At 48.2% G+C, this 26,496-nt stretch overlaps 1 protein-coding gene and 1 long non-coding RNA gene across 3 annotated transcripts in view; one reads left to right on the top strand and one right to left on the bottom strand.

Moving 5' to 3' along the window:
* Positions 1-26,496, bottom strand: part of LOC116157742 (uncharacterized) — a 32,136-nt gene continuing 5,640 nt past the window's right edge. The window contains exons 2-4 of the long non-coding RNA XR_010384663.1: positions 17,618-17,740; positions 10,173-10,260; positions 1-1,945 (exon numbers count right to left, since the gene is read on the bottom strand). This is a non-coding gene — a long non-coding RNA (uncharacterized LOC116157742). The remainder of the gene's footprint in view (positions 1,946-10,172; positions 10,261-17,617; positions 17,741-26,496) is intronic.
* SP2 (Sp2 transcription factor) lies at positions 1,077-25,288 on the top strand. 2 transcript variants are annotated; one of them, XM_031468240.2, is made up of 7 exons: positions 1,077-1,166; positions 14,699-14,778; positions 15,546-16,520; positions 21,322-21,634; positions 22,138-22,312; positions 22,545-22,738; positions 24,025-25,288. In XM_031468240.2, exons 1-7 carry the CDS (start codon positions 1,160-1,162, stop codon positions 24,123-24,125), a joined length of 1,845 nt encoding a protein of 614 aa, XP_031324100.2. In that variant the 5' UTR covers positions 1,077-1,159; the 3' UTR covers positions 24,126-25,288. The 2 variants fall into 2 exon arrangements, with proteins under 2 accessions (XP_031324100.2, XP_031324101.2); XM_031468241.2 differs by having other exon boundaries at positions 1,088-1,166; positions 14,702-14,778.

Below are 26,496 nucleotides of genomic sequence, written 5' to 3'. Positions count from 1 at the left end.
TAAGGTGTAGGTGTGATTAGCTTCATTTTACAGATACAGATGAAGACATAAGGCGCGTGGAGTTTCGGTACCCTGCCTCTCTGTAAGTAGGCTGTGTGTAAGTTTCGAACCCAGGCTGGTCTGAAACCAGAGCGGATTCCTTCTCACTAATGCCAGGCAGCCTTCTCAAGTTACGCATCCGTAGAAAAGGTAAACCTATCCAGGTAGCGACTGCCAAGTCTTGTACTCACAGCACCTTATTCAAGGAGGAAAGTGGGGCACAAACCATGTCAGTCCACCCGAGGCTCTGGTTAGAATTCATATTCCACGCGTGCCCTAGACACGAGGGGCAGCCCGGGTAATCTACTTTTAGAGAGCTTCAGGTGATTCTGATGCCCACGTTAGGCGGTCGCTGCAGTAACGAGGTGAGGATTAAGAGGGGGTTTGAACTGAGACGGTGAGAATAATCCTCTCTCCGAAGTGTCACGTAGCCCCAACTATTGTGTCCGACGCCAATGCCTCGCAGTACAAAGTCGCCTGAGGGCTCACTTCCCTCTCCAGAATCGATGAAAGGCGAGGGACTAAATAAAAAAACTGGTGGCTTTCCACTCACCAGGCACTGGCTTTAGTGGCCGAAGAGCAGAAGGACCCCGCTACACAGGGGCGACACAGGATTGAGGCGCAAAGTAGGTGCTATTTATAGGGCATTTTTCGGCCTCACCCTGAGGACTTCTGATTGGCTTTAGGGCAGATCTATCACTCATCTTCTGGGTTAGAGGTGGGTGGAAGGTCAACCACGACCAATACAAAACCAGTCCTCAGCTAAGTCCCTCCCCATCTAGCTTCCTGCTGCTGTCCATCAACCACCTTGTGGGCGGGACTTTACCTCCCGCCAGTTGGCTGGCGAACATGTCGTTCACTCTACACTAGGCTTCCGGTTGGTGCTCTCTACCGTCCATCAGTGACATTTCACGGGTCTATTGGCCAAACCAACGTCGCTCTAGATGCTTCTCTTTGATTGGTTAGTAGTGCTGTCGGTCCCCAATGTACCGAACTCTTATTGGTGAATGCTGCCGTCGCTCGGGCGGTGGCGGGCTCCGGGATTGGCGGGCGCTAGGCGGGCGGTGTCAGGCTCTCGGTGGCGGCGGAGGCGGCGGAGGCCAGGGAGGAAGATGTCGTAATGAGCGGTGGGTCCTGGCCGCTGCCGGCGGGGTCTTCCCGGCTCTCAAGGGTCGGGAAGACTGGCAGAGGCCGCAGGGAGGGGGAGCCGGGGCTGGGGGTTCCCCCTTGGGGCCGGGCCTGGCGCCGGGGCCCGGCTCCGGGAGGGGCGGGGAGGGAGGATTCCCGCCCGGAGGAGGAGCGGGGCTGGCCAGCCAGGCGGAGGCACCCGGAAGGGGGCGTTCGACTCCCCGCCCCCTCGGAGCCCGCTGGGCGGGAGAGCGGCGCTTCCGGGGGCTGGCGAGAGAAGCGGGCACCCGTGGCGGGCCTGGCACCCCCTCTGCCCGGTCGCTGGCCTGGAGACGTTGCTTGTGTCTGCTCTGAGGAGGCGGTCGACGCCCTTTGCGCTTGCCCTGTGTTCGGGGGACCCTCTTTCACTTAAACTCTAGGTGCCCACAGCGATTCAGGACTCTCCCGAGTGCAGAAGGGGGTGGGGGAATGCTTGAAATTCCAACGGCGCCAACCACATGGGCACTGCTGGGCGTGGAAGCCAACCTAATTACCAATGTATCCCAATCGAGGGATGGTGTCAGGACTCGAGGGCACTCCCTAGGCAGATGGCCTCTCGCCTTAGACTGCGGGCAGAAACCTTTTAATATTTCCACTTGCATCCTTGAACCTCCAGCTAGATATCTCCAAGCTCTTAGCATGTGAGACGTTTAAGAACTTGTTGACAAAGCTTCAGGCCTGTTGCCTGACATCCTGGGGAGCGGGGCGGACTGCTGACTCCCCAAGGCCAGGAGCAAACCTAAGGGATGACAGAAGAAATAAAACAAAATGGATACTACTTCCTTCTTCCACCCCATCTCCAAACCCCATTGCTGACTTACGGTTCTCAGCCTCCTATCCGTGCTTCTTGGCTTAGGTTCCTGGTGGCTTTCTAATTTTAGATGAAAAGGAACTGTGTCTTCTCCTCTGGGCAATTGAGAAACCTGTCCTCACTGCATTCCTTGGTTTTGATTCCAGTGTTACTGTCATGTTTAATTGTTTCTTAATTAGCTTAATCCAGAGGGACTCAATCTGGCTTTTCTCAGTGTACATTCTCCCGAAGTTTTTTTCTTCTTCTGAGGTTACTTCTTGCTCATTTGTTATTTTCTTAAAGAAAGGGAGGGAACAGTCTATAAATCTGCTCTAAGCAATGAATTGGTCCATGGTCCCGCATTACACAGGTTTCATTGCAGATAGAAGGGTGATGACTGTTGCAAGGTACACTGATATGCGCGGTCTAAAACTTGCATGCTGTACCCAGAAGGCATTAAGTATCACAGTGAAGGGCTAAGTGTTGAGTTGGTATTTTGGATAAGATTTTTAGGGCTAGAAAGTTTAGGGTATTGGCCACCTCACAGAGAAGCTTTGAAGGGGATGATGGTAGATTCCATACCATAGGAGTAATTTTGAATGGTAATACAAGGAAACCCATTGTCTGCAATAACGAATGTAACTGCAGTGTCTTATTTTGTTTTAAATTCTTGTGTGCAACGAAGGGGGCCAATCTGTCAGACAACCTATTAGTTGGGCTGATGATGTCAGTGTTCCAGTGGCCTCTAATAGGCATTAATACCTATTGGAAATGGATTCTTATTGGCTGGGGTGGTTGGTAAGTTTTCTAATTCTGGTTCTTCCACTTGGTTTTACAGAGGTTTAACCTCTTTGTTTAAAATCAGCAACAATGGGGGAAAAAAGCTAGTCTGACAATTAGGAACCCCCTAAGCTAGGCTGCTAAAGACAGTCTTTTTGCCAAGGAGACTCAAGTAGAATTAGTTCATCTTCAGAGTGTCATCTGCTCAGCATAGAGAACTAACTCCAGGAAAAAGCAATTGGCATCACTATTGACAGCACATAAAGTGGCAGGCTCTTTTCTCTCAGATTCTATGAAGTTTGGGTCTCTGGAGGCCTGTCAGAGAAGAGAAGAAGCTTTAAGAAGATTCTGACAAATGTCTGGCTAAAGGAGCCTTACGGCATAACAGCAGAGAGGGCAGCTCATTTTGATATCTTGGTCTTGAACTTCCTAGTTCTTGTGTTGGTTAATAGCAGCCTTTTGGAGAAGTTGCAGGGTCTATTGTAGCCTAAACAGTTCTTTGCCATAGTTATGTGATAAGTCCTAAGCTTGCTTTAAGCAAGTATTGCCCAATCAGGGCCTTTTTGAAGACATCCTAAGCTTGTTGCAGCTAACTAGTAGACTCTGGTATTGGCTTGGGTTCAGCAACTTCCTAGACCTTGCTTGCCTCCATTTCTATGATGAAATGTAGCCTGTTCTTCTAAGACTCATCTTCACACCCTCTATTCTCTGTATACACACAAATCAGACGCCTTGCTGCCAAAGATCGAAAAACGGGAGTTATTTTGGAGGAGATGGGCAATGGTCACAGAATGAAAGGTGCAGAGGAACACTGCTTTAAAGGGTTGTGCAGAGCATCAGAAAATGCAGAGCTGCGAGCACGTCTTAAGTTTAAATGATTACATTGTCCAAACTGAAAGCTTGTAGGCTGCAGACCCAGAGCAAAATCTATTTGGAGAAGCTCCAATACTTTCTTATTAGTTTATTGGATGATAAGTTTGGAATGTCCCTTTGAGCAGCTTGACTGGATTTGTGAACTTCTTCCCAGGAAGTTCTAAAACCAGGACACTTGGCCTCCGTGCTGCACCAAACCAAGGTGGGCTGAGAAATGGATATCAGTATGGGATGCACTTGTTGATGTTTTTGCTTTTTCATTTTTGCTTTGCTTTTGTTTGTAGCCATATACAACTCCTCGTGTGACTTCTAGACTTGTTGAAGGAAGGGGAAAAAGCTTTCTTTTTCTTTCTTTCTTCATAGGACCAGCACTTAGATCTGTATATTTCTGAAACATAGTTGAAAGTCTCTTTCCGTCTTAAGAACTACTTCCTCCCGATGATCAGATTTTTTTTTTTTTTTTTTTTTTTTTTGGCTAGCAGCATTATCTTAGGAGACCTCAGGGTGGGGAGGTCTCACTTTGCTATCAGTTATCTGAGAGCTGGGCGGAAAGATGAATCAAGTGGGTAAAAACATGGGGCATTACTAACTCAAGGGCACTGTCAGCTTGAGTAGGAAAGAAAATAGAGATTGCTCTTGTGGAGATGCTCCCAGGTGGTACTGGTGGATTTGTTCCAGTTGACAGGATTCGGAAATGGAAAACTGATTTTTCTACTGCCTCATTCGAGGCTGAGAAGAGAGCCCAGGAGCACACTGAGGCAGTGCTTGCAGGTCTAGGAAGCTCTCTTTCCGGGTGCTCTGAGGCATGGAGCGTAGAGGATTGCTTCTCACCAAGATGGGCTTCAAGCTGGCATGCTCAGGAGCAGAGAAGTGTAAAAAGCCCAGTTTTGATGCTTCTCAGTTTACCCTGTGAGCAGCACCGAGCAGTGTTGAGATGTCGACACTGTGTCAGGAAGAGCATGCTTGCAGACCCAACTCTTGGAATTCTTCCTTTGGCCATCTCATTTCCCTGAGCTGTATGTAGTTTGTTTCAACGTCAGAAATGCATGCTGTCCCTAGCCAGAAGCGCCACCACGCTGAGATGGCAGTTTGGCCCTGTGCCGTGACTGAGGCTGTTGGGTGGCGTCTTTCGCCTCCGCCATGCAGTGAAAGTGGCTCAGGAACCAGCAGGCACTGGCCTGCACGCTTCCAAATGTCCTCTTTCTACAGCTTCCTCTTTGGGCTGTTTGTTACTTCTTCTAGGGGACTTGGTGGAATCACAAAGCTGCCTTTCAGAGGGTGTAAGTAGGGAATAAGAGACAGCAGGCGCGGCTGTGTGATTGGATGTGGAATATTTCTGCCCCTGGCCAGTGTCTAACTGGAAGTCTTCTCAGATTAGCCTCAAAACAGGCCAAAACATTTCCCAGCCAGCGAGAAAGTAAATGGTGAGCCAGCCTTCCCTTCCCAGGGGAAATGAAGTCACCACTCATTTCAGAACCAATCGTAGCCTCGTAACCCTGGATGAATGTGCAGAATGACTCACAAATAAATGTGCCAAAGCGGAGAAAGCGTGTGTTTGTACATAATGATGTTCTTTAAGGAAGAGAGAGTGTGTCTTGGTTTCTTTTTTCCTCCTGTTTTCCACAGAATTCTGAGGCCCAGTATTTTCTGTACTGTTTCGGGGACTGCTTCTGTCAGAGTGAAGAGGTTTCACATCATCCCCTGCTGCCCTGTGTCCCCACTCACTTCTCCAGAGTCCCTTCCGGTACAATAGGATGAAACTAGCAGATGACACAGTCACGTTTTCGGGAACCAGATTTGGGATGGAGACAGAGAAGAGCTATTCAGATAGCAGGTATCCCCATTGTCTTAAAGCACCCGGAGAAGGACTTCTCCCCAGGACATGTTAATCAAAAGAAGTGTCGAAGTGTGGCGCCCCATGTGTGGTGATGAGATGTGTGCTTTGAGATTTTTGTTCGGGAGAAAGATTGGACTGGACCGTGCTGGCCCCCACACAGGCTCTTGTCCCCACGTGAGGTGACTGGCAGGGTTGAGTTCCATCTGGGACTGGATTGGCTGAGCTGACCTGGTGAGTGGATCCCAGCCCAGTGGCAGGATATTGCAAATCTGCAGGCTTTCTCTTTTGGTTCTTAAACTCCATTTAGGCTCCCTGGCTCTGCAGCCTCCAGGATTCATTCATTTATCCATTCAACAAGTATTTATGAAGCACCTACTTTGTGCCAGGTTGGGGAGTGGGGTACATCAGTAGGTAAGGCAGAGAAAGGTCCCTGCCTTTAGGAAGCTTTCATCTTAGTGGAAAACAGTAAATAAGTAACTAGTAGATATCAGGCAATGAGAAGTGCTAGGGAGAAAAACCTAATAGAGGATAGGGAGAATGGGAGGGGTGGGTTTGTATAGGGTGGTCGTCAGGGAAGGGAGTTTGGGTAAAACCCTGAAGGAGGGGAGGGATTGAGCTATTCTCAGTCTGGGGTAGGGAGCCTGGGGTTGAGGGTGAGAACTCAGGCAGAGAGAACAGTAAGTGTAAAGCCTGGGAGAGGGGCCACACCTGGCTTATTCAGGCACAGCAGGGAGGCAGTGTGGCTGAAGCAGTGAGTGAGGGAGAGTAATAGGGGATATGTCAGAGAGGTTACACTTATGTGTCACAGTGTGGATTTTAGCTCTTACTTTGAACGGGAAATGGTTGTATTGGGGGGCTCTGGGCAGAGGAGTAACATGATTTCATTTAAGTTTGATGAATCTCCCTCTGAATGAGTGTGAGAATAGACCAGCCAGGAGGCTTTCACAGTTATCCAGGCTAGAGATGACAGTGACCTGACTCTAGGTGAGAACAGGAAGTGGTTGTGAAAGCAGATTCTGAATATATTTTGAAGGTAGAGCCGAAAATGTTTGCTGACAAGTGTAGAGTGGAAAAAAGAAGAGTCAAGGGTGACTCCCAAGGTCTTAGGGTTGAGGATGGAGTTCCATTCATTGCAGTGGGGAATTCTGAAGGAGGCACAGAATTAGGGAGATATCAGGAGCTCTGTTTGGGGCTTGGTAGATTTGAGTTGCTTATTAATACACCCAAGTGGAGATGTTAGTAGGGAGTCAGAGATACAAGTCTGAAGATATGAGTTTGGGAGTCATCATTATATGGAATATATATATATATATATAATTGATTTCTAACGCTATGAGATTGGACGAAATCCCCCAGCAAAAAGGTGTAGACAGAAGAAAAATAAGTCTCAGCTGAGCCCTGGGGCAGCCCAACCATTTAGAATTTGAGAGGAGAAAAGGACCCAGCAAAGGAGTCTTAGAAGAAGCAGCCAGAGGGGTAGGAGGCCCACCTGGAAGCCAAGAGAAGAAAGTGTTTCAAGGAGGAAGAGGCGCCAACTGTAGATCAGCACAGAAGCTGAGGTCTGAGACTTAACCTTCGACTTGGCAACAGGGCGGTCACTAGTGGTGGGAGCAGTTTTTGTGGTGTGGATGGGAGGGTGCCACCTGGTTGGAGCAGGTTCAAGAAAGACTGGCAGAAAAGAAACGAGGGACAGCAAGTATGGGTGACTCTTGCAAGGAGTTCTGCTTGAAAAAGAGAGAAATAATGAATGTTAGCTGATGAAGGGAATTTTAACTTCCTGATGAAATTGTGGACACAAATGAGGTCATGGGCCAAGGCGGGGGTCGAAGTTGGGAGGAGGGAAGACTGGATGGCTCAGTCACATGTCTGGGTGGAGACAAGATCTCCCTTCTTTACCAGCCTTCCTCTTTTGGCCTGGGGCATTCGCCACGCCCAGAACTCTTCTTTCATGAAAGTCAATGAAATTCCTCTTACTGTTATATGGTTATTAGGATGATTGGCAAGTTGCTTCTCAGAAATGCTCAGAGCAATTTGGAGTCTTTCTAGCTGCTTTCTGCATCCAAGCCCATTTGTCAACTCCCTTTGAGGTACATGTTTGTTCTCTAGAACTAGCTGTGGCTTGCTTTTCCCTTACCAGCTCTGAATTCTTTCAGGCTAGGCAACTGGAAAAGCCTGGGCTTAGAAACTGTTTCACTGGCTTCAGGCCCAACTGAACTGACCAAAATAGCCAGCAGAAGGACTGTTTGTGTGGAGTGAAATTCCTCTAGAAGAAACACCATAGCAGACGGCCAAGAAAGCCATAGCCAGGATGGTAGGAACCAGGAGGCAAAAAAAGCCCAGCCCAAGACCTGGCTGTGGAGTTTGAGCCAAGTTCCTTCCCAGAGCCCACTGTTGTGATGTTTCTTTGGATCCCTTCTCTCTCATCCCCTTTGTCTCAAGAGTAATATTCTCAAGTGAAAGACCAGTGCAACAGCCAATAGTCTGATGGCCAGGGCTCTGGGGTCCCATCTGAGGCCTCTTCCTGTTATGTGGTGCTCCCTGAGTCAGCCCACGGAAAGACCCCTAGGACAGAGACGTACTCCCTGCCCTGTCAAGGGAGCCATGGGGCACGTACACTGGCACATAGCAGGGACACTTGCCCCCGACTTGTGGGGCGGGCAGGAGGGAAGAGATCAGGAAGGGCTTTCTCTGAGTAAATGAGTTTTAAATGAGCTCTGGAGAAGGACCAGAGTTGGCTAGACAAATGGGAGAGAGTCTGCTTAGGCTCCAAGTGAGAGAGAACGCTTTGTGGTCTGTGGAAGGGCAGAGGGTAAAGTGGGAGAGGTGGGGGGAGGGGCAGATGGTTTTGGTCTTTATCAGGCTGTCTTAAGCTCTTCTGGAAGCTGTTGAAGGATTTAATCAAGGGAATAGCTGGGTGGGACTTACGTTTTAAAAGATTCTAAAGACCAAATAGTGTAGGCTGGGAAGCCATTTTGAAGGCTTTGGGCAGTATTTCAGGCTGAGCCGAAGGTGGTTAACACTAGCTTAAGGCAAATGCAGAGCAATGAGTATTCTGGAAAGAGGTTTGTATTTAGGAGGTAGAATCATGAGAGGACTTGATGATTGAATGGGGGCGAGGATGGCACTCAAGTTTCCTTATGATTGGACATACCAAAAGAGAGCCTGGTTTAACCACAAATATTCATTATTCATTCAACCTGCAGGCACTGAAGTGTCGCTGTGCTATGCATTAGGCTTGGGGTAGCAGTTCAGCAATGAAAATGGACCTGGGCCACCCTTCCAGTATGAGTATGGAAGAGAGACATTAAGCCCATGATTATTTAATGGGTGGTGAGTTCAGAGGAGTTAACCTCATCTCAGGGGGCCTGGACAGCCTCTCTGAGGACATGACATACCTGTTACATAATGGGCTCTCAGCAGATTCTGCTGGAAAGAAACAAAGCTGAGACCAGCAAGGTGAGTAGATGTTAACTAGTGGAGAGAGAAGAAGGGGCTCTAAGCAAAAAAAAGGGCAGCGGCAGAGATGGAAGCTCTTAATGGATGTGGAAGGAGGCCCATGGTGGCTGGGGATGAGAAAGCCAGGGAGAGAATGGGCAAAGGGGACAGCTGAGCGTTGGAAGTTCTGCGGCCAGCCCAAGTGGAAGGCCCACAGAGGACTGGAGCTACTGCTCTGCCACTTAGAGCCCGGGGCCTTCAGGCCAGATACAGACCTGGGAGTCAGCCTGTGGAAGGTACCTGAAGCCCTGTGAGTGGGCACACTCAGGGAACGGGTATTGGGTGAGAAAGGTGATGCTGAGGAACAGCAGTATTGAAGGGGTGGCAAAAGAGAAGCCCAAAAAGGGATGAGGGGGCCAGAGAGGTCAGAGAAAATCCATGGGGGTTTGGAGGAGGAGGGGCTGGTCAAAGGGCCAAGAACTGCTGAAGACGGTCTGTTGGGTTTAACAAGGAGGAGGTCCTTGGAGACCAGGACAAGCACAGTGTCAGCAGAGACTGGGATGAAAGTCCAAGTGAGCACATGAGAAAGTGCTAGCAGCTTTTCTACTAGTTTGGCCTGGGAGGGAGGAGGAGTAGGCTGTATGTAGCTGGAGGGCGGAGGTGGAGATGAAAGAACCATATGTACAGTGAGAGTCTGGACCCTCAGGGGATGCTTTTCCGCTGGTTTGGGGATTAAACTGGCTTCCAGTATGGGGAAAAGGAAAGTCAGGAGTGGTCCCATCAGGCAGTGGACACCCCCTCACCCATGTCTAGAAGCCTTGTTTGATAGCCTTGGAAATTTTCCTGGGAGCCTAAGAGAGCTACTATTGCATGTATAGTAAATTAGCATAAAACTTCACCAGCCAAGGGACTGTTGGGAAAGTTTTAGCCAACCCAAATTAATGAAAAGTCTGAATAATAGAACTCTGAAGGAAATGCAGTCTTTTCTTCCAAGGATATGCAGTGACCCCACTTACTGATGTTGCTAAATGTAGGTTTCAATGAGCAGATTATAAACTGCTGTTAAAAGCAAATGGTACAATTAAAACAGTGGCAGTGGTATTAAACAGTTATCTAACTATGCCGAAGCATCCCTTTGCAGTCTTCATACACTGTTCAACCTCGCTTTGAATAGTGTGAAGGAAAGCACAATTTATGTCCAAATTACACATTTTAAATATCAGGCTCCAAATTAATAAGGTTCTAAAGTACCTTTGAAACACCATCGCAGTTTTCATTTCCAAACACCATCTGGAACTGCTTCTCTTTTCCCTTTCATGGTTAATCCCGGGATATCATTCTGCAATGGCAGGGAGATTATTCTCTGTTTTGGTTGCCCAGGTCCACAGCTCAGGGGCCACAAAGCTGTAAGTGTCTTTAGGAGAGATATTTACAAACATTGGTTTGAGGTCTAGAGTATTTCAAGGGCCGGCTGAGGAGGAAAAGGAAACCAACTGAGATCGTGCGAGGTGGTGTGAGTGGAGTGCCAGCCGTCCACGGCTTGCATCAGGGGGTACTCTGCTGTAACTTCTTAACTGGAGAGTCACTCAGAGCCCAGCCTGGTCTCCAGACAGTCCAGGGTGATAATGAGAGCAGAGTGAGAGAGGGAGATGGGAAAGGAAGGTGAGTAAGCACTGGGTCAGTTTTCATTTTGTTTGCACTCTGTCCTGTTCTGGTGTCCTCCCATTTCATAACTGAGATGTCTAAGGGAGAGTCATCCACCATTTTTAGCTAAGCCAACCTGAGCCCAGGGGAGCCTCCTGGGAGAGCCCCTGCCTTCCCTTCCAGCCCTGTCAGCAGCTAACTCCTCTGGGGGTTTTATCAGCAGCATGGCTTGAGAATTATAAAAATCTCACAGATCATCTAGTCCAACTTCCCACCCTATCTAGACATCCTGTCTCTGACAGAGACACACATCCCACCTCTGGCTAAGTGATTCCAGAGAAGGGAGAACATTACCTCAGGAGGTAACTGATTCCATCTTTTGAAAGTTCTCCCTTCTAATAAACTGAAATCTGCCTTCTTGAAATTTCCACCCTGATATCTTGGTTCTACCCATTGAGCCCACAAGGGGAGTTAATACCCTGGTGGGTATCGCTGCTCTGGTTCCGGGTCACAGCATGGCTGCTCTCCTCTGAACAAGCTGCAGTTGAAAATCCTCCTTTCAAAATGCCCCTCAGGACGGAACCTGACACTCCAGATGGGGCCCAAGTGCCGAGCAGACTAGGACTATTATTTTCTTCTTCTCTGATTGAACTTTTGGAAATGCAGCCCAAGATTGCAGTAGCTTTTCTGGCAACCACATCTAGATTCTCTTGCTTCCCATTTAACTTTGAGTCAAAACCACTGGGGCTTTTTCACGTGAGAACCATTATTAAGCTCTGTCTTCCTGTCCTATATGCGTGTGATTTTTTTTTTTTTTGCCTTAACCCAAGTGCAGTATTTACTCAATCTCAAAGTTTAAACACCATTTATTGATTACCCCCGTGTGCTCAGTGTTTTTTCATATTCCCGACGCCTCCCAGAATCCTGTAAGGATGACACTACCTCTGTTTTACAGATGGGGCAGTGAGGCTGGGAAAGGAATCCCCAGCCATCCCACGGTCTGAATTCTCATTGAGGTCTGGAGCCTCACGCTCTTAAGCCACTGCACATACTGGTTTTTTAAAGATCTCTTTGAACCCTGATACAGACATCCATTGTGTTTACAATCCTCAGTTTTGTGACATCCATAAATTTAACTTGCCTTCTAGGTCTTTTGCATGGTTTCCTAAACTTGGGTGGTGGATAGACTACTTTGAAGCCACGTTTTCCAGCCTCTGGGGCACAAAACCAATTTAGTGAGTCATAGCCGGCATTTAAAAAAAATGAAATAGAGTAGAAAAAAGGCCATTGCATGTAGCAAGGGCAAATTTTGTTTCAGGAAATTCTTATTACATGAGCACAGGACAGGGAAGTGTGTGTGAGTGCGTGTGCGCACACTGAGTCTTGATGTAAATTGTTTTTATAAGTGTGGTTCATGGTCCAAAGAGTTTAAACGCCACTGCTCTAAAGGGAAAATGTTTTTGAGTCAACTTAGATTGTTTTCATTATAAGGCTGCAACCGTGCTAAATGCACGTAAATCTGTTTATCAACTCATAGATCTAGTTCCTCTAAAATTAATTAAATATCTACAAAAAAGCCAGTAAAATTCTAGTCAGCATCATTCTAGGGGGACAGTGGTTGATTGATCCCAAATCACTGCTATCAGCATAAACCCAGCACAGACTTGACATCCGGGCCCCCATCTGGCTCCTTGAGTTCCGCACACCTACCCTGCAGTGCCTAGTGCCCAGCAACTTGATCCTCCCAGGCTTCTGAGGAGATGTCATCTCTCCCTTTGCACAGATGTATCATGAATTAGATATGCAGAATTAAGTTGTCTTAATTAGCCCACGTAGAGTGGTGCCACTTGGTACCAGAAGAGTTGTAAACATACACATAGGCCCAGAAATGTGCAAATCTTGGTTAAGCAAGTCACCCAGCGATCTTTAGTATATGTTCATTTTTAAAAAGATGATCATCACAGTGAAAACACAAGAATAAAACATTCTGGCCAAGAAAGCAAGAGCCTCTGAGGAGAAGCCTGCAGACCCTGGTCCTGGGACTCACCCCTAGTATGAGACCCTGGTTGACCTCGCAGCAGCAAACTCGTCAGGACGGCCTGGATCTCAGCACTTAGGTGGAAGCATGTTCAGCTTAGCCCCCAAACCAGACTGCCATCCTGCCTGCACTTCTTTCCTTCCTTGTTCATAAGAACATTTCAGTCAGATGCCTTGTTGATACAAAATATGTAGTGTATACCATTCTCTTGATGTAGCCATCCAGAACCCCATAAAAAAGAAACAGATTTGTTCAGCATGACTTGTTTTTGGCAACCCCATGCTTATTTCTTGTGATCACTGCCTCCTTACCTCGCTAATTGTAGTGCCGTTCAGTCATTTTTTCTAGGATTTTGCTCAGGATCAGTGTCTGTAATAGTTCAGGATCTACCTATGTGATTTTGCCCAGAGCTCCCCTCTGGCTCCTCACACAGTTTGCAAGTGTGCCTACAAAGTGTCTTCCCACTCCCGAGTGCAATTTCTGTGGCCTTAGGGCCTGGAAACCATTTAAGGCATTGGTGAGCACCTGTCCTGGGCTGCAGGTCCCCCTTTACCTTTTCTTTACTTTTTCCCATTTAAGAATCATTCTCCCGAATAGATAAACAAGATTATACTGTATAGCACAGGGAAATATGTACAAGATCTTGTGGTAGCTCACAGCGGAAAAAAATGCAACAATGAGTATATGTGTGTTCATGTATAACTGAAAAATTGTGCTCTACACTGGAAATTGACACATTGTAAAATGACTATAATTCAATAAAAAAAAGTTAAAAAAAAAAAAAAAAGAATCATTCTCCCAAAGAGAGAAGCCAGAGACCAGCCAAAATGTGGGTGGTTCCACCTTCTCCCTGACCTCTGTCTATCCTCTTCTCTCCAGATGCCCATCAGGGGCTCCATGCCTGAGCCACTGCCTCTTTGAGTCTCTGAATAATATCCTTCTTGTTTCTGTACTTCCTGAAACCTACTTTCCAAAGGTCTAAGATACAAGTCTGACTCTCTGCTGGCGGTCTTTTTCTTAGTAATTTATAAAGTATAACATGGCTTAGATTCTTTCCCCCCAAATTCTCCTGATTTCCATTTTACTTATCTTGTATTCTTTTAGATCAGACTTAAGTTCAGAGTAGAGATTCCCTTCATTACTTCCTCAACGTTCTTTATTTTCCTTTATTTAAAACAAAAGTACAATAAGAGTGTATTCACTGTGGGCAAAATGAGAAAATACAGAAAAACAAGGGGGAAAAAGTGAAGCAAAAATCTACCGCCAGGAGATTATGGCTTTTTGCATTTTAGCTTTTTTTTTTTTTAAGACTTTATCCTGCTATATTCATATATAGAAATATATGTACATTTAAGCAAAAATGGGATTTATTATATTTTCATTCTTCTCATTATATTCAGTTATTAGCTGTCCTAGTCTCGGTGATACCTGTGGGGTCATGCATCTTGTCATGTGTAAAACTGTAAATTCATTTAAAGCAATTACCCATATGCTATATAGAGATTGACACACGGGCCATTGCGCCTTTGTGGTGAAGGCTGAGTAGAGAGCACTCAAGACTTTTGCATGGAGTGGGGGTGTCCTCCTTGCCAGGGATTCTAGCCCAGTGATGCTTCTCTCCCAGGCTGGCTTGGCATCTGGCTACAGCAGGAGTGAGCAGGAAGCCTGGGTCAGAGCTACAGGATTAGCTGGGGGCTCCCCCACTCACCGTACAGTCTAGCTAGGGAGAGTCAGCAGTGCCCACCAGAGAGGGCTCCATTAGGTGGCACAGCTTGGTGACTGCTACTCTATACAGTTTTAGTATAGTCTCACTGTTCTCCTAGACTTTATGATGGCTGGAGGGGACAGTCCAGTGGAGATAGGACCAGCTGTCCTTGTAGACCTTGATGGCTGAGTCTGCGGAGAGAAGAAGGTCGTCTACTGAAAAAGTTGTAGGGTAGCTAACCTTGAGTGGGGAAGTGTAGGGAAAGGTTATTAACCTCTCTTGGGGAAGCAGCAGCAAATAGAGGCAAAAAGGAAATCTGAGGCAAAAGGACTTGGGCTCCTTTGGTTCTTTTCGGGCATCATGGGTCTTACTCCATCTCTTTTCTTCCAGCAGATCCACAGACCAGCATGGCTGCCACTGCCGCTGTCAGTCCCAGTGACTACCTTCAGCCTGCCGCCTCCACCACCCAGGCGAGTAGGCAGTGTGTTCTGAGGGTTGGGGGCTGCATCGGCCTGGAAGGGCTCACTGCAGCTGACATTAACCCACAACTGAAACTGTCCTGGCTCACTCTGACTACACAGAGGAGGGTTCAGTTTTCCACTTTTTCTGAACTAAAAAATGAAGGGCCATTTACCTAAAGGGCCACAGTTGGGTCAGGGGGAAAAGCAGGATGAAACTCAAGGGCCCTTCCACTAGACCCTGCTGGCCATAAAAGGAAAACAGAGGCTGTGACCCCACAGACCAGAGGCTCTTTCCTTGTAACTTGGAAAGAGCAGCCCTCCCGAGTCAAAAAAGTCACGTCCCAAGCACTGGAAAACACTTTTCCAGAGAGCTTATTCCTCCTGTTCCCCTCCCTTTCTCTGTCCCTCCCTCCCTTCCTCAGTGCTTCCTCAGTTGATGTTGTGGGCTACCGGAGCTCCGTCTACGAGCTGAAAATGATTCCACATCCCCTTTAGAAACAAGGCTGGTGGTCAGCTCAGGCTGTTAGTTCACCCTGTCAGAGGGTGCTTCTGGGGAGTTCCTTCCTGAGAAAGACATTTCCCACCCTTTCCCCCTTAATTACTCAGTGGAGAAACCAGCGGGGAAGGAGAGACAGGGGCCACTGCAGGGAGAGGATGCTGGCTCCCTGCCTGCCAGGTGAGGAGGAGCCTGCCAAGAGGAGAGGCTCCCAAAGGGCGGGGGTGCTGGGCAGCAGGCCCTCACGTCTCACTCTGCATCTCCGCTTGGTGTTTTGCAGGACTCCCAGCCATCTCCCTTAGCCCTGCTTGCCGCAACATGTAGCAAAATTGGCCCTCCAGCTGTTGAAGCTGCAGTGACGCCTCCTGCTCCCCCCCAGCCCACACCACGGAAGCTCGTCCCTATTAAACCCGCCCCTCTCCCTCTCAGTCCCGGCAAGAATAGCTTTGGAATCTTGTCCTCCAAAGGAAACATACTTCAGATTCAGGGGTCACAACTGAGTGCGTCTTATCCCGGGGGGCAGCTGGTGTTCGCTATCCAGAATCCCACCATGATCAACAAGGGGTCCCGAGCGAATGCCAGCATCCAGTACCAGGCGGTCCCTCAGATTCAGGCCAGCAGTTCCCAGACCATCCAGGTACAGCCCAATCTCACCAACCAGATCCAGATCATCCCTGGCACCAACCAAGCCATCATCACCCCCTCACCATCCAGTCACAAGCCTGTCCCCATCAAGCCAGCCCCTGTCCAGAAGTCGAGTACGACCACCACCCCTGTGCAGAGCGGGGCCAATGTGGTAAAGCTGACAGGTGGGGGTGGCAACGTGACACTTACTCTGCCTGTCAACAACCTCGTGAACACCAGCGACACCGGGGCCCCCACTCAGCTCCTTGCGGAGAGCCCCCCTGCCCCACTGTCCAAGACTAACAAGAAAGCCAGGAAGAAGAGTCTTCCTGCCTCCCAGCCCCCCGTGGCTGTGGCTGAGCAGGTGGAGACGGTGCTGATCGAGACCACTGCGGACAACATCATCCAGGCGGGAAACAACCTGCTCATCGTTCAGAGCCCCGGTGGGGGCCAGCCAGCCGTGGTCCAGCAGGTCCAGGTGGTGCCCCCCAAGGCCGAGCAGCAGCAGGTGGTGCAGATCCCCCAGCAGGCCCTGCGGGTAGTGCAGGCGGCGTCCGCCACGCTACCCACCGTCCCCCAGAAGCCCTCCCAGAACTTTCAGATCCAGGCTGCCGAGCCGTCGCCTACTCAGGTAACGCGCGCACCCTCCGCACGCGCCTCCCTCTCCTCCTCAGCTCTGCCGCTCCCTTCCCCTCAGCTTGCTTTCCTCAATGATGCTGGTGCATCTCCCAGTCTGACCTGAGTGTTGGGAGTCAGTCGTTTGCAGTGGTCAGTGTCCTTTGGAGTGGGTAGTAAATGGCCATTTCTGCCAATTCAAAAGTGGGGTACCACTTATCTTTAGAAATCAGATGCAGCATACCTGTATGCCTATATTTTAGAAACCTCTACGGGAGACTTTTAGTGGGGCCATAGGTAGGGGGTGGATATATACTTTTTAATAATAAAGTTTATTTTTTATTCTAGAATTACATACCCAGAATGGTAGCAGGAATGAAAAAATTCCAGTCAGAACCATAGAATTTGATGTAAAGTAAGAAAATTAATGAGAAAAATGCTGATCGTTGTTAATGACAAGAAAAAAAACAGGAAGTAGCATTCTAGCTGTATAGCAGGAACACTTAGGCGAGATTCATCTGGGAAGCTAACTTTAACAAGAACTTCCTATTTTTGGCATTTATTAAGGTGCTGTAATACTCAGATTCATTTGGCTCTGCAAGGCAGGTTTTAGGCTTTGTGTGAGCCTAGTAAAGGCCGGAGATTGGGCCCATGCTGCAGAGGGAGAGCCTGGAACTCAGAGGAGTTGTCAAACATCCAGATCCCATAGAGCACAAATGACAAGAGCCAGGATCCAACTCAGATTTCTGGCCTCTACTTTTTCTCTTATTCCACCCAGGCTCATTGTGTCTTACATGTGGAAGGGGCCACAACTAAAATTGTACAAGGATTTTTTTTTAATACTAAAAAACAGCTCCTGCCACGGGGGAATTTATAATCCAGGTGTCTGTAGAGAGAACCGAGGCATCAGAGTGAGTGACAGCAGGGAGCTGTGCAGTCTTCTGGCAGAAGTGCCCTTGAATTTGAGCTGTGGACGTGGACAGTCATGCACGAGAAAATCTGAGGCCTGCCCTCAAATGCCTCCTTCCTCTGGCATATTACGTACCGCCAACTGATTTTCCATGAATCCTTTAATTTGTTACAACATGTGTGAGGTTCCCTTATCAGACCTACCTTAATGGTACAGGACTGAGGTGATACCCACTTAGGTGCCACATCCTCCTCAGTGCCTCCTGTCCCTTCTTTGATGTCCCAGGTCTTGAAACTGATGGAGGCAGGGCTTAAAATCAGGTCTTCCTAAGGAAATAATCAGACATACATAGAAAGATTTAGCAACATTATTTTTTAATGATATCCTGAGGTGCAGTCTATTATCTAACTAAAACCCTATTAGCTGTAGATCTAGGCTGTTTCCAGTCTTACCATTAAATCCTAAAAGCGGCTCAAAGGATATACACATTTTAAAAATGTATTATACTCTGTACCAGAGAGACTGGCAATCCACAGCCCTGAGGTCAAATCTGGCCCCCTATCTGTTTTTGTAAATAAAGTGTAATTGGAACACAGAAATGCCCATTTATGCGGCTTTTGGACCACAAGGCAGAGGCCTCAGGACCCACATAGCCTAAGACATTTTCTATCTGCTCTTTACTGAAAAAGTGTGTTGACCCCTGTTCTATATTGTGAAAAGAAAATGTTCTAGTAACAGAAACTTCAGATACGCAGAAAATAGCAACGATTTGCAAAAGTGGCATGTATCTGAAAACTGGGGATGAGATGCGTATTTATTAAGAGATAACACAGCCCTAAATAATCCAGGGATTAAAAATAACCCCAATCAAAATCACAGCAGGATTTTTTTTTAAACAAGTAACTTTTTTCCCCTGCATCATTTGAGTGTAAGTTGCCACCATGCCCCCAATTTTTTTGAATGTTTTATAGAAAGTGTGTAATTCTTACATGCAAGGAGGACATTCTGCATAACACTGCAACCATCAAACAGAGGAAATTAGCCAAGAAGCATATAACGTCTAATTCAGAGACCCCATTCAGTTCTCACACTCGCCCCAGTAATTCCTTTGTGGCAAAAGGATCTCATCCAGTGTCATGCATTGCACTTACTTGTCACACCTCCTTAGTCTGTTTTGACCTGGAATAGTTCCTGAGTCTTCACTTGAAGTTCATGACCTTGACACTTAGAATGCTACCTGCCTTTGTAGAAAGTTCCTCAATTTAACTTTGTGTGGTGTTTCCTCATGGCTGCATGCAAGTTGTACAATTTTTTTTGCAGAAATATCACAGAAGTGATGCTGTGTTCTCACTGCATCCTAAAAGGGGGTGCGTGATTTTGACTTGTCTCATTACTGGTGATGATTAAAGTGATATTTGGCGGATTTCTGCCCCATAAAGTTACTTTTTTCTCTTTGTAATGGATTAGTATTTTGTAGGGAGATATTTTCTGTGTAAATAACTCATTCTGTTGCTGAAAGATCAGCCCCGTCCCTGACAAGCCAAATAACCCAGACACAAGGTCTTGGAGCTTAGAAGAAAAGAGGCAATTTTATTGCTTTGCCGGGCAAAGGGGACTCCCAGCAGACTAGTGCCTTCAAAACTGTGAATCCACCTTGGGGATGGGGTGGAGGGGGTTTATATAGCCATAACTCAAACAATAAAGCATTGATAACAAGCAACAGAATCATTTTCTCATCAGAAGACTTAGAATGGCGACATGATGCCTCCAGGCGACCGATTCTATAGAGGCCAGCGATTAGATCTCTTTATCTCTTTAAGCACTCAAGGTGTGGTCTTCTTGGTAATTCAGGCTATTTTGTAAGGTTAAAGTCCTGTGACCTTCTCCCTGGAGATTGACTCAGAGACCAAGCATGATTATAGTTTTTGATTACTGGAATAAAGTAGAAACAGTAAGATCAATAGCTTTAGTTTTAACAATGGGCCTGGAACTGTGAGTAGCAACCGGTCAGTCAGGTCAGTTGACTATTTTAAGGGCAAGCATAGGAATAAGCAATCTGTTAGCCTAAGTGCTGCCATTTTATTAATCCTCCTTCAATTCCTCATCAGACTTTTACCTACTTGTTTTACTATCTTTTACTGTGATAGAAATTTTTTAAATTAATTTTTTATTTTAGAGTAAGTTTATATTTACAGAAAAGTTGCAAAGGTAGTACAGAGGGTCTTACACCTCTCACTTGGGTTCCCCACCCTGCGCCACCTTGTTAGACATCTTGTATTACTGGGGTTCATGTGTCCCTAAGAAACTGACATTGGTACATTACTGTTCTCTAAACTCCAGACTTGATTGGATGTCACCAGTTTTCTATTCATGTCCTCTTTCTGTTCCCAGATCTGGTCCAAATACCTCATTGCAGTCAGTGGGCATGTCTCCCCAGGTCCCTCTGGTCGGATAGCTTCTCAGTCTTTGTTTTCCATGATCTTGACAGTGTAGAGACACATTGGTCAGGTATCCTATAAAATATCCTCCAGTCTGGGATTTTGGGTTTTGGAAAGACTACCACAGAGGTGAAATGTCCCTTCACGTCGCATTATACGAGGGGCACATGATGTCCACACAACATCCCTGGTGATGTAACGTCCCTGATGTTAACTGTCATCACTTGGTTAAGGTGGTGTTTGGCAAGTTTCTTCATTTATCAAGTTGTTACTTTTCCCTTTCTTGATTCTTTGGAAGCAAGTTGCTAAGTCTCCCATCTTCAGGGGTGGGAGTGGGAGCAAGAATTAAGCTCTGTATCCTGGAAGGGAAAGCATCTACATAATATTTTTTGGAAATCTTCTATAAGGAAGATTTGCTTCTTCTCCATTTATTTATTTATTCGATCACTTATTTATATCAGAAGGGACTCATGTATATTTATTTTATACTCAGGGTTACAATCCAATACTGTGTTATTTATTTTGTTGCTCACGTTGTTCCAGCTTTGGCCACTTGAGCTTTCAGGTTGGCTCTTGTACCCCTTTTGACACATTCCCATCTCTCTCTTTTTTTTTTTTTTTTTATCAGCTTTATTGAGTTATTCACATACCATGAAATTTACCCTTTTAAAGTGCACAGCATAGTGAGTGGGCTTTAGCATATTCACAGAGTTATGCAACCATCACCACTATCTAATTTTAGAACATTTTCATCCCTCAAAAAGACCCCTTTAGTGGTCATTGCTCATTTCACCCTCACCTCAACCCCTGGCAACCACGAATCCATTTTCCATCTCTATAGATTTGCCTAATCTGGACATTTCGTGTAAATGGGTGATCTTTCGCAGTTGGCTTCTTTCACTTAGTATACTGTTTTCTAGGTTCATCCATGCTGTGACATGTGTCAGTCTCTGGCTCTAACATGCATATTTTTAAGGCTTTGGATACATACTCCCAGACGTCTCTCAAGCAAGCCTAGACCACTTCACACCCTGATGTGACAACATGCCCCTCTTTCTCTGCTTTCTCACCAACAAAGAGCATTATATTTTATTTTTCCATCGTTGCCAGTCTGAATTTTGAGTTCTAAAGGCTGTTTTCATTTGTTTGACGAGCATTCACAGTGTATCTTCTGTGAGGTCATCATATAGCTTCCTTCTAATTCTTCAATTCGGAGATTTGGCATTATATTTTACCATGCTAAGTAAATTAAGTGTTTTGTTTCCAATCAACAGTCAACATTTGTCGGTTTAGTACAGGGACGCCATCACCCCTTTTTGTTGAGCGTAGGTTTGGGCTAGTTGGAGAAGACTTGGGTGGACGAGAGGCACTCCCACTTCTCACCTGGGCATCGAGGTGACACTGCATTGAAGGGTGGCGGAGCCAGGTCTCTCCAGAAGCACTGACTTTTCCTCTCTCAACCCTCCCAGGTCTACATCCGTACGCCTTCAGGTGAGGTACAAACGGTCCTTGTCCAGGACAGCCCCCCAGTGACAGCTGCAACCACCTCTACCACCACCTGTAGCAGCCCTGCGTCCCGTGCTGCCCATCTGAGTGGGACCGGCAAAAAGCACTCGGCCGCGATTCTCCGGAAAGAGCGTCCCCTGCCAAAGATTGCACCTGCTGGGAGCATCATCAGCCTGAACGCAGCTCAGCTGGCAGCGGCGGCCCAGGCCATGCAGACCATCAACATCAATGGTGTCCAGGTCCAGGGCGTCCCTGTCACCATCACCAACACTGGCGGTGAGGGAAGGCCCCTGGGCCAGGGCGTGGGCAGTGTGCTTGTGCACCCCGGACAAGGGAACTGCGGGCCAGCCTGGGATTCCGAGTTACAACAGTGAGGCTATGCCCGACGGCTGCCTGGTCCTTTCCAGCTTAAAAGCATGTCCACTTAGCCCTTGCAGTAGCCCCGTGAGATAGTTTAAGACACGTGTTGACCTTACCTATACTCAGGAAAATTCTCCAACTAACATATAATTCAGAATAGTTTGGTGCAGACCAAAGATGAGTCTGTTTTTTCATCTGTAAAGGGGGTGACAGTTCCTATTTCACGGGGTTAGGAAGGTTACATGTGTTAATACATTTAAGCTCTCTAAGATGGTGCCTGGCACATAGCAAGTTCTCAAAAATATTAGCTACTATGATTTTCATCCTTACCACATGCAGAAAGGAAGAAGGGAGTCAGGCTCCCTCCTCTGCCCCTTTGGGCTTCCTCGCTCTGGACTGTGCCCTCCTCCTCCCCACAGGGCAGCAGCAGCTGACGGTACAGAATGTTTCTGGGAACAACCTGACCATCAGTGGGCTGAGCCCCACCCAGATCCAGCTGCAGATGGAACAGGCCCTGGCTGGAGAGGCCCAGCCTGGGGAGAAGCGGCGCCGTATGGCCTGCACATGTCCCAACTGCAAGGATGGGGACAAGAGGTAAATCGAGGAGAAGGGCCAGGTGGCCAACCTGGCATATGCCCTGTGCCCCAGGCACTGCCTGGGACAGAGAGGGGACAAGGTAGCGGCTCCGTGCCACCTGGCCTCCTCCCCCTTCTGGTGCTCTCTGACCTCACCCCACATCCTCTCTCCATCCTGTTGTGCCCCCTCTTCTGCCTCCTCGCTCTCTCTGCTTCCCATTCCCTCCACCCACCCTCAACCCAACTCCCAGGTCCGGAGAGCAGGGCAAGAAGAAGCATGTGTGCCACATCCCCGACTGCGGCAAGACTTTCCGTAAGACGTCCCTGCTGCGGGCTCACGTGCGCCTGCACACCGGCGAGCGGCCCTTTGTCTGCAACTGGTTCTTCTGTGGGAAGAGGTTCACGCGGAGTGACGAACTCCAGCGGCACGCCCGCACCCACACAGGTCTGCTCCCCCCACCCTGCCGCACCCTGCAGCACCCTCTGGCCCACATGGGCCTGCTCCTCACTCCCACCCCTACCCACGTCTGCACCCACCCGGGTCTGCTCCCGGCCTCTCCGCCACCCCCACTCCACTGTCTCAGGACATTGATTCTTGGCCCTGCCAGTGAACTGTCTCCCTGAGCAAGAGCTATAGACTGTCTTCTTGGGGTGCAGAATTACCCAGGAAATTCTCTCAGGCCATTCCTTTATTGCATTCCTTTACTGCTCCCAAAGTGAGCTCGCTTGCATGGCCCAGCCTTGATGACTTCTGCCATCGCCACAGTTATTTACGTAACAAACCCTGCCAATTGTGTGCCAGGCACTGTGCTACACGTTTTACCAATTAACTCATTTAATCCTCATAACGATTCTCTGGGAAGGGTACTCTGATTATGCTCATTTTACAGAGGCATGGAGGGGGCCAGGTCACACAGCTAGTGACTGGTGGCACTGGGTGCAACCCAGGCCCTCTGGCTCCCAAGTTCACATACTTAATCACTGTCCCACATTGCCTTTCCTACTATTATTTACCAAATGATTTTCCATAAATCATTTCACTGTTTTTACTCATTTATGTCCAATACAGTATTATTTTTGACATCACAGGCTTGAGATCATAGTTTAATGCTTTAATGTACTAGCAAATAAACACAAAACTATAAAATAGAAAAATCTCCCTCTATCTACCACCTGAGATTGTCTTGGCCTCTCCAGTGGCCCATGGCACATGCTGTGGGAACTGCTCTGCTATGGCCAGTGCCCCCAGTGAGCAGACCCCTATCCTGGGGACACAAGACCCAGAGCTCCGGCTCAGGCCAGTATGGCGGGGCAGGTCATGTCCACTCCCTGCCGGCTAAAGAGTGAAAAGAGCAGCTGACCTGGCCCCGTGGGTGTGGTTCGGGCTAAGTTAGTTCTCAGGCTGGCAGGTGCGATGGGGAGGACGTTGAGTCAGAGGGACAAAGATCAGAAGAAGCAGGCGAAAGCCTACACCAGAAGCGCCCCGGGTGCAGGGACAGGAGTGCGGCGTGTGGCGGGGGGCAAGGGATGGACGGAGTGGGCTGGAAGGTGCTGTGGGGGGTTTGCAGGGGTGGGAATGGAGAAAGGTTCAGATCAGTAGACCATGGGGAGCAGTCGTGTGAGCAGATGACATGGCCTCACGGGTGCCCCTCACACACGTGCCTCCTTTTTCGGGGCTGGTACAGTCTGGGCTCGTGGGCTGTAGGAGTGACGGGCATCTCCTCTTCCCAGGGGACAAACGCTTCGAGTGTGCCCAGTGTCAGAAGCGATTCATGAGGAGTGACCACCTCACCAAGCATTACAAGACACACCTGGTCACGAAGAACTTGTAAGGCCAACTGAGGTGGGAGGCCCCGCAGGTGCAGACCCACGCCTGTGTCCTGCCTGGGCCCCTAGCAGAAAGGAGGCCCACGGCTGCCATGGGCCCACCCTTGGCCCCCCTCCTGTTCTGCGACTGTCCCCACAGGAAGGGGCTCTGCTGCCCCACACTCTCCTCCTTCTGAAGCCCCTTGGCTCCGCCCTGGCCCCCCCTCTCACCACAAGCTCCCGGCCTGCCCAGACCGCGGACACTGGCCGTGCCCAATGAGACGTTCTAAACCAGGACGAGTGGGAACCCTTATTTCCAAAGGAAAAACATGAATTTCACTCCGTCGAGGAGCAAAGTGAGCCCCCCCTCAACTCCCCTCTCCCAACACTGCCGGAGTCGCATCGTGCCATGCCCCTCCCTCCCCTGCACCTCCCTGGCCCCACCAGCCACTGCGGCAGCCCCTGTACCCAGGGCCCCGCTGGCATCCAGCCCCACCTCCGGAGAGGCTCCAGAGGCCGCCTCTACTCCACATGCCCAGCCCCGCCAGCTCTCCTCCAGCACATTCCAACTTTCTATTGAAAAAGGAAAGCTACCCACGGACTCCCTGATTTCCCCCTTTTTCTATGGAGAACGTTGCCTTATACTCTACTTCCGATGATGAACACTGTGTATTGTGTGTGCTTTAAAGAAGTTTTATTTAATTGCTCCCTTCTTTCTGTCCTTTGTTACTCACCTCCCCCATGCCTGCTTTCATTTTAGGGTTTTGGGGGGCAATGATGAGCATATGAATTTTTTTCTCACTCAGCAGTTCTCTTTTCTAAGTGACATAGCATTTCAACTCAGATCTGGATTCAGATAAAACATCTTCCCATCCTGAACCTCGTCCCTCTCCCCCTCATCTCCCCCACCCCAGCCAGCCCAAGCTCTACTTGTGTACAGTGTATATTGTATAATAGACAATTGTGTCTACTACATGTTTAAAAACATATTGCTTGTTATTTTTGAGGCTTTTAAATTAAACAAAAATCCAACTTTATTTTTAGTTGTAACTGCTTGAGGTATGTTTTATGAATTAAGTGACAGATTTGTTATCCTTTATTAACGATGTACTTTGTTGGTCAGCGCTGGGCTGACAAAAATTTTTTCTTGCTAATAAATCTAGTTGCCTGAGGCAAAGTCTGCAACATAGCAGTGCAGCTTCCTTTTGTCTTTTCCCTTGAAGAGCCCAGAGACGGGACTCCAGAGGAGGGAGCCCTGGTCTCTTGGAGCAACCCACACTTGCCCTCCTGACCTTGGCAAATCTAGGCTACAGCCTGAAAGGGCCTCAGCCGCACGGACCTCATGGCATTGGCACAGGCCCCCAGAGCACCTGAGTGGGACCTCAGAGGGCAGGGCCAGGGTGTTCCTGCTTTGTTCTTCTCTAAGCCAGTTTTGCCCAGATCAAAGCAGGCATACTCTGCCCATAGACTCAAGTCAACAGCAGTGCCTTCATTACCGGCAAGTGAATTCCTCCATTCAACTCTCCAACCCCTGGAGGAGGGCTTAGGCCTTATAGCTTGTTAGTAAGATGCTTGGGAGAGAAATCCAAAGGGATCTCGCCTCAGTCACTTCCAGAGGGGTAAAGAGTCTGGAGAAATCACAATTCCCCAAGATCCCTGTACAAGGTGGAGGGCCAGGCTGGAACCCAACCCTGCTCAAGAGAGAACCCTGGCCACAGATGGTTTTTCTTCTCTCCCCTCACCCCAGCACCCCAGGGAGGGTAGCTGGCTGATTGTGGTTTTAGCAAGTGCTGCAGATTTGAAATTTTGGTAGGGATATTTTGAGGGGCAGAGCTATTAGGAGGTCAGGGGTTGTGATGTTACGTAGGTTGAGGTTAGAGCTAGCTCAGTACCTATATTTAAGCCTAGCAGGGGCCTGACAAGCATCTGGGCTAAAGGGAGAGGTGAGTTGTTCTCAAGCATATAGAGAACAGTGTGTGCTTTTCTTTTAACGCCGCCTCTTAATCAGCCTCAAAAGGACACAGCCAGGGTGGCTGTTCTGTGCACGAGTGGCAAGGCTTGTCTGGAGCCATCCATCCCCTTACTCTGTTTCCTTCTCACCAGCCGCCTGTGTTTTTGCAAGCAAACAGCTTTTCCTTAGGGCTGGTCCACCCTCACATCAGCTGAAGAAATAAAAAGGAGATGGATCTCAGGTGGGTCATGGGTTCTCTGCCCCCAACACTTCTTTGTTAACAGGCAAGGAGACCCGTCCTATCCATATTTAAGCCCTTTGGGTGATACCAGACCAACTACTGAATCTACCCTGACATGGAAGTCTCTTAACTAGCCCAGCAGCCCTACATCTCAGTGCTGCACTGGCAGGAGGAGGAAGACAGGGGTATATTTAGCCACTCTTCA

The sequence above is a fragment of the Camelus dromedarius genome, chromosome 16, assembly GCF_036321535.1.
Source record: "Camelus dromedarius isolate mCamDro1 chromosome 16, mCamDro1.pat, whole genome shotgun sequence".
NCBI lineage: Eukaryota > Metazoa > Chordata > Mammalia > Artiodactyla > Camelidae > Camelus > Camelus dromedarius.
The sequence above is the reverse complement of the archived record's forward strand: the minus strand, read 5'-3'. Positions and strand labels throughout refer to the sequence as shown.

Coding starts and splice junctions, on each gene's coding strand:
- SP2 (XM_031468240.2), top strand. Junction 21,635..22,137: donor CACCATCACCAACACTGGCG/GTGAGGGAAGGC, acceptor TCCTCCCCACAG/GGCAGCAGCAGCTGACGGTA. Junction 22,313..22,544: donor TGCAAGGATGGGGACAAGAG/GTAAATCGAGGA, acceptor CCCAACTCCCAG/GTCCGGAGAGCAGGGCAAGA.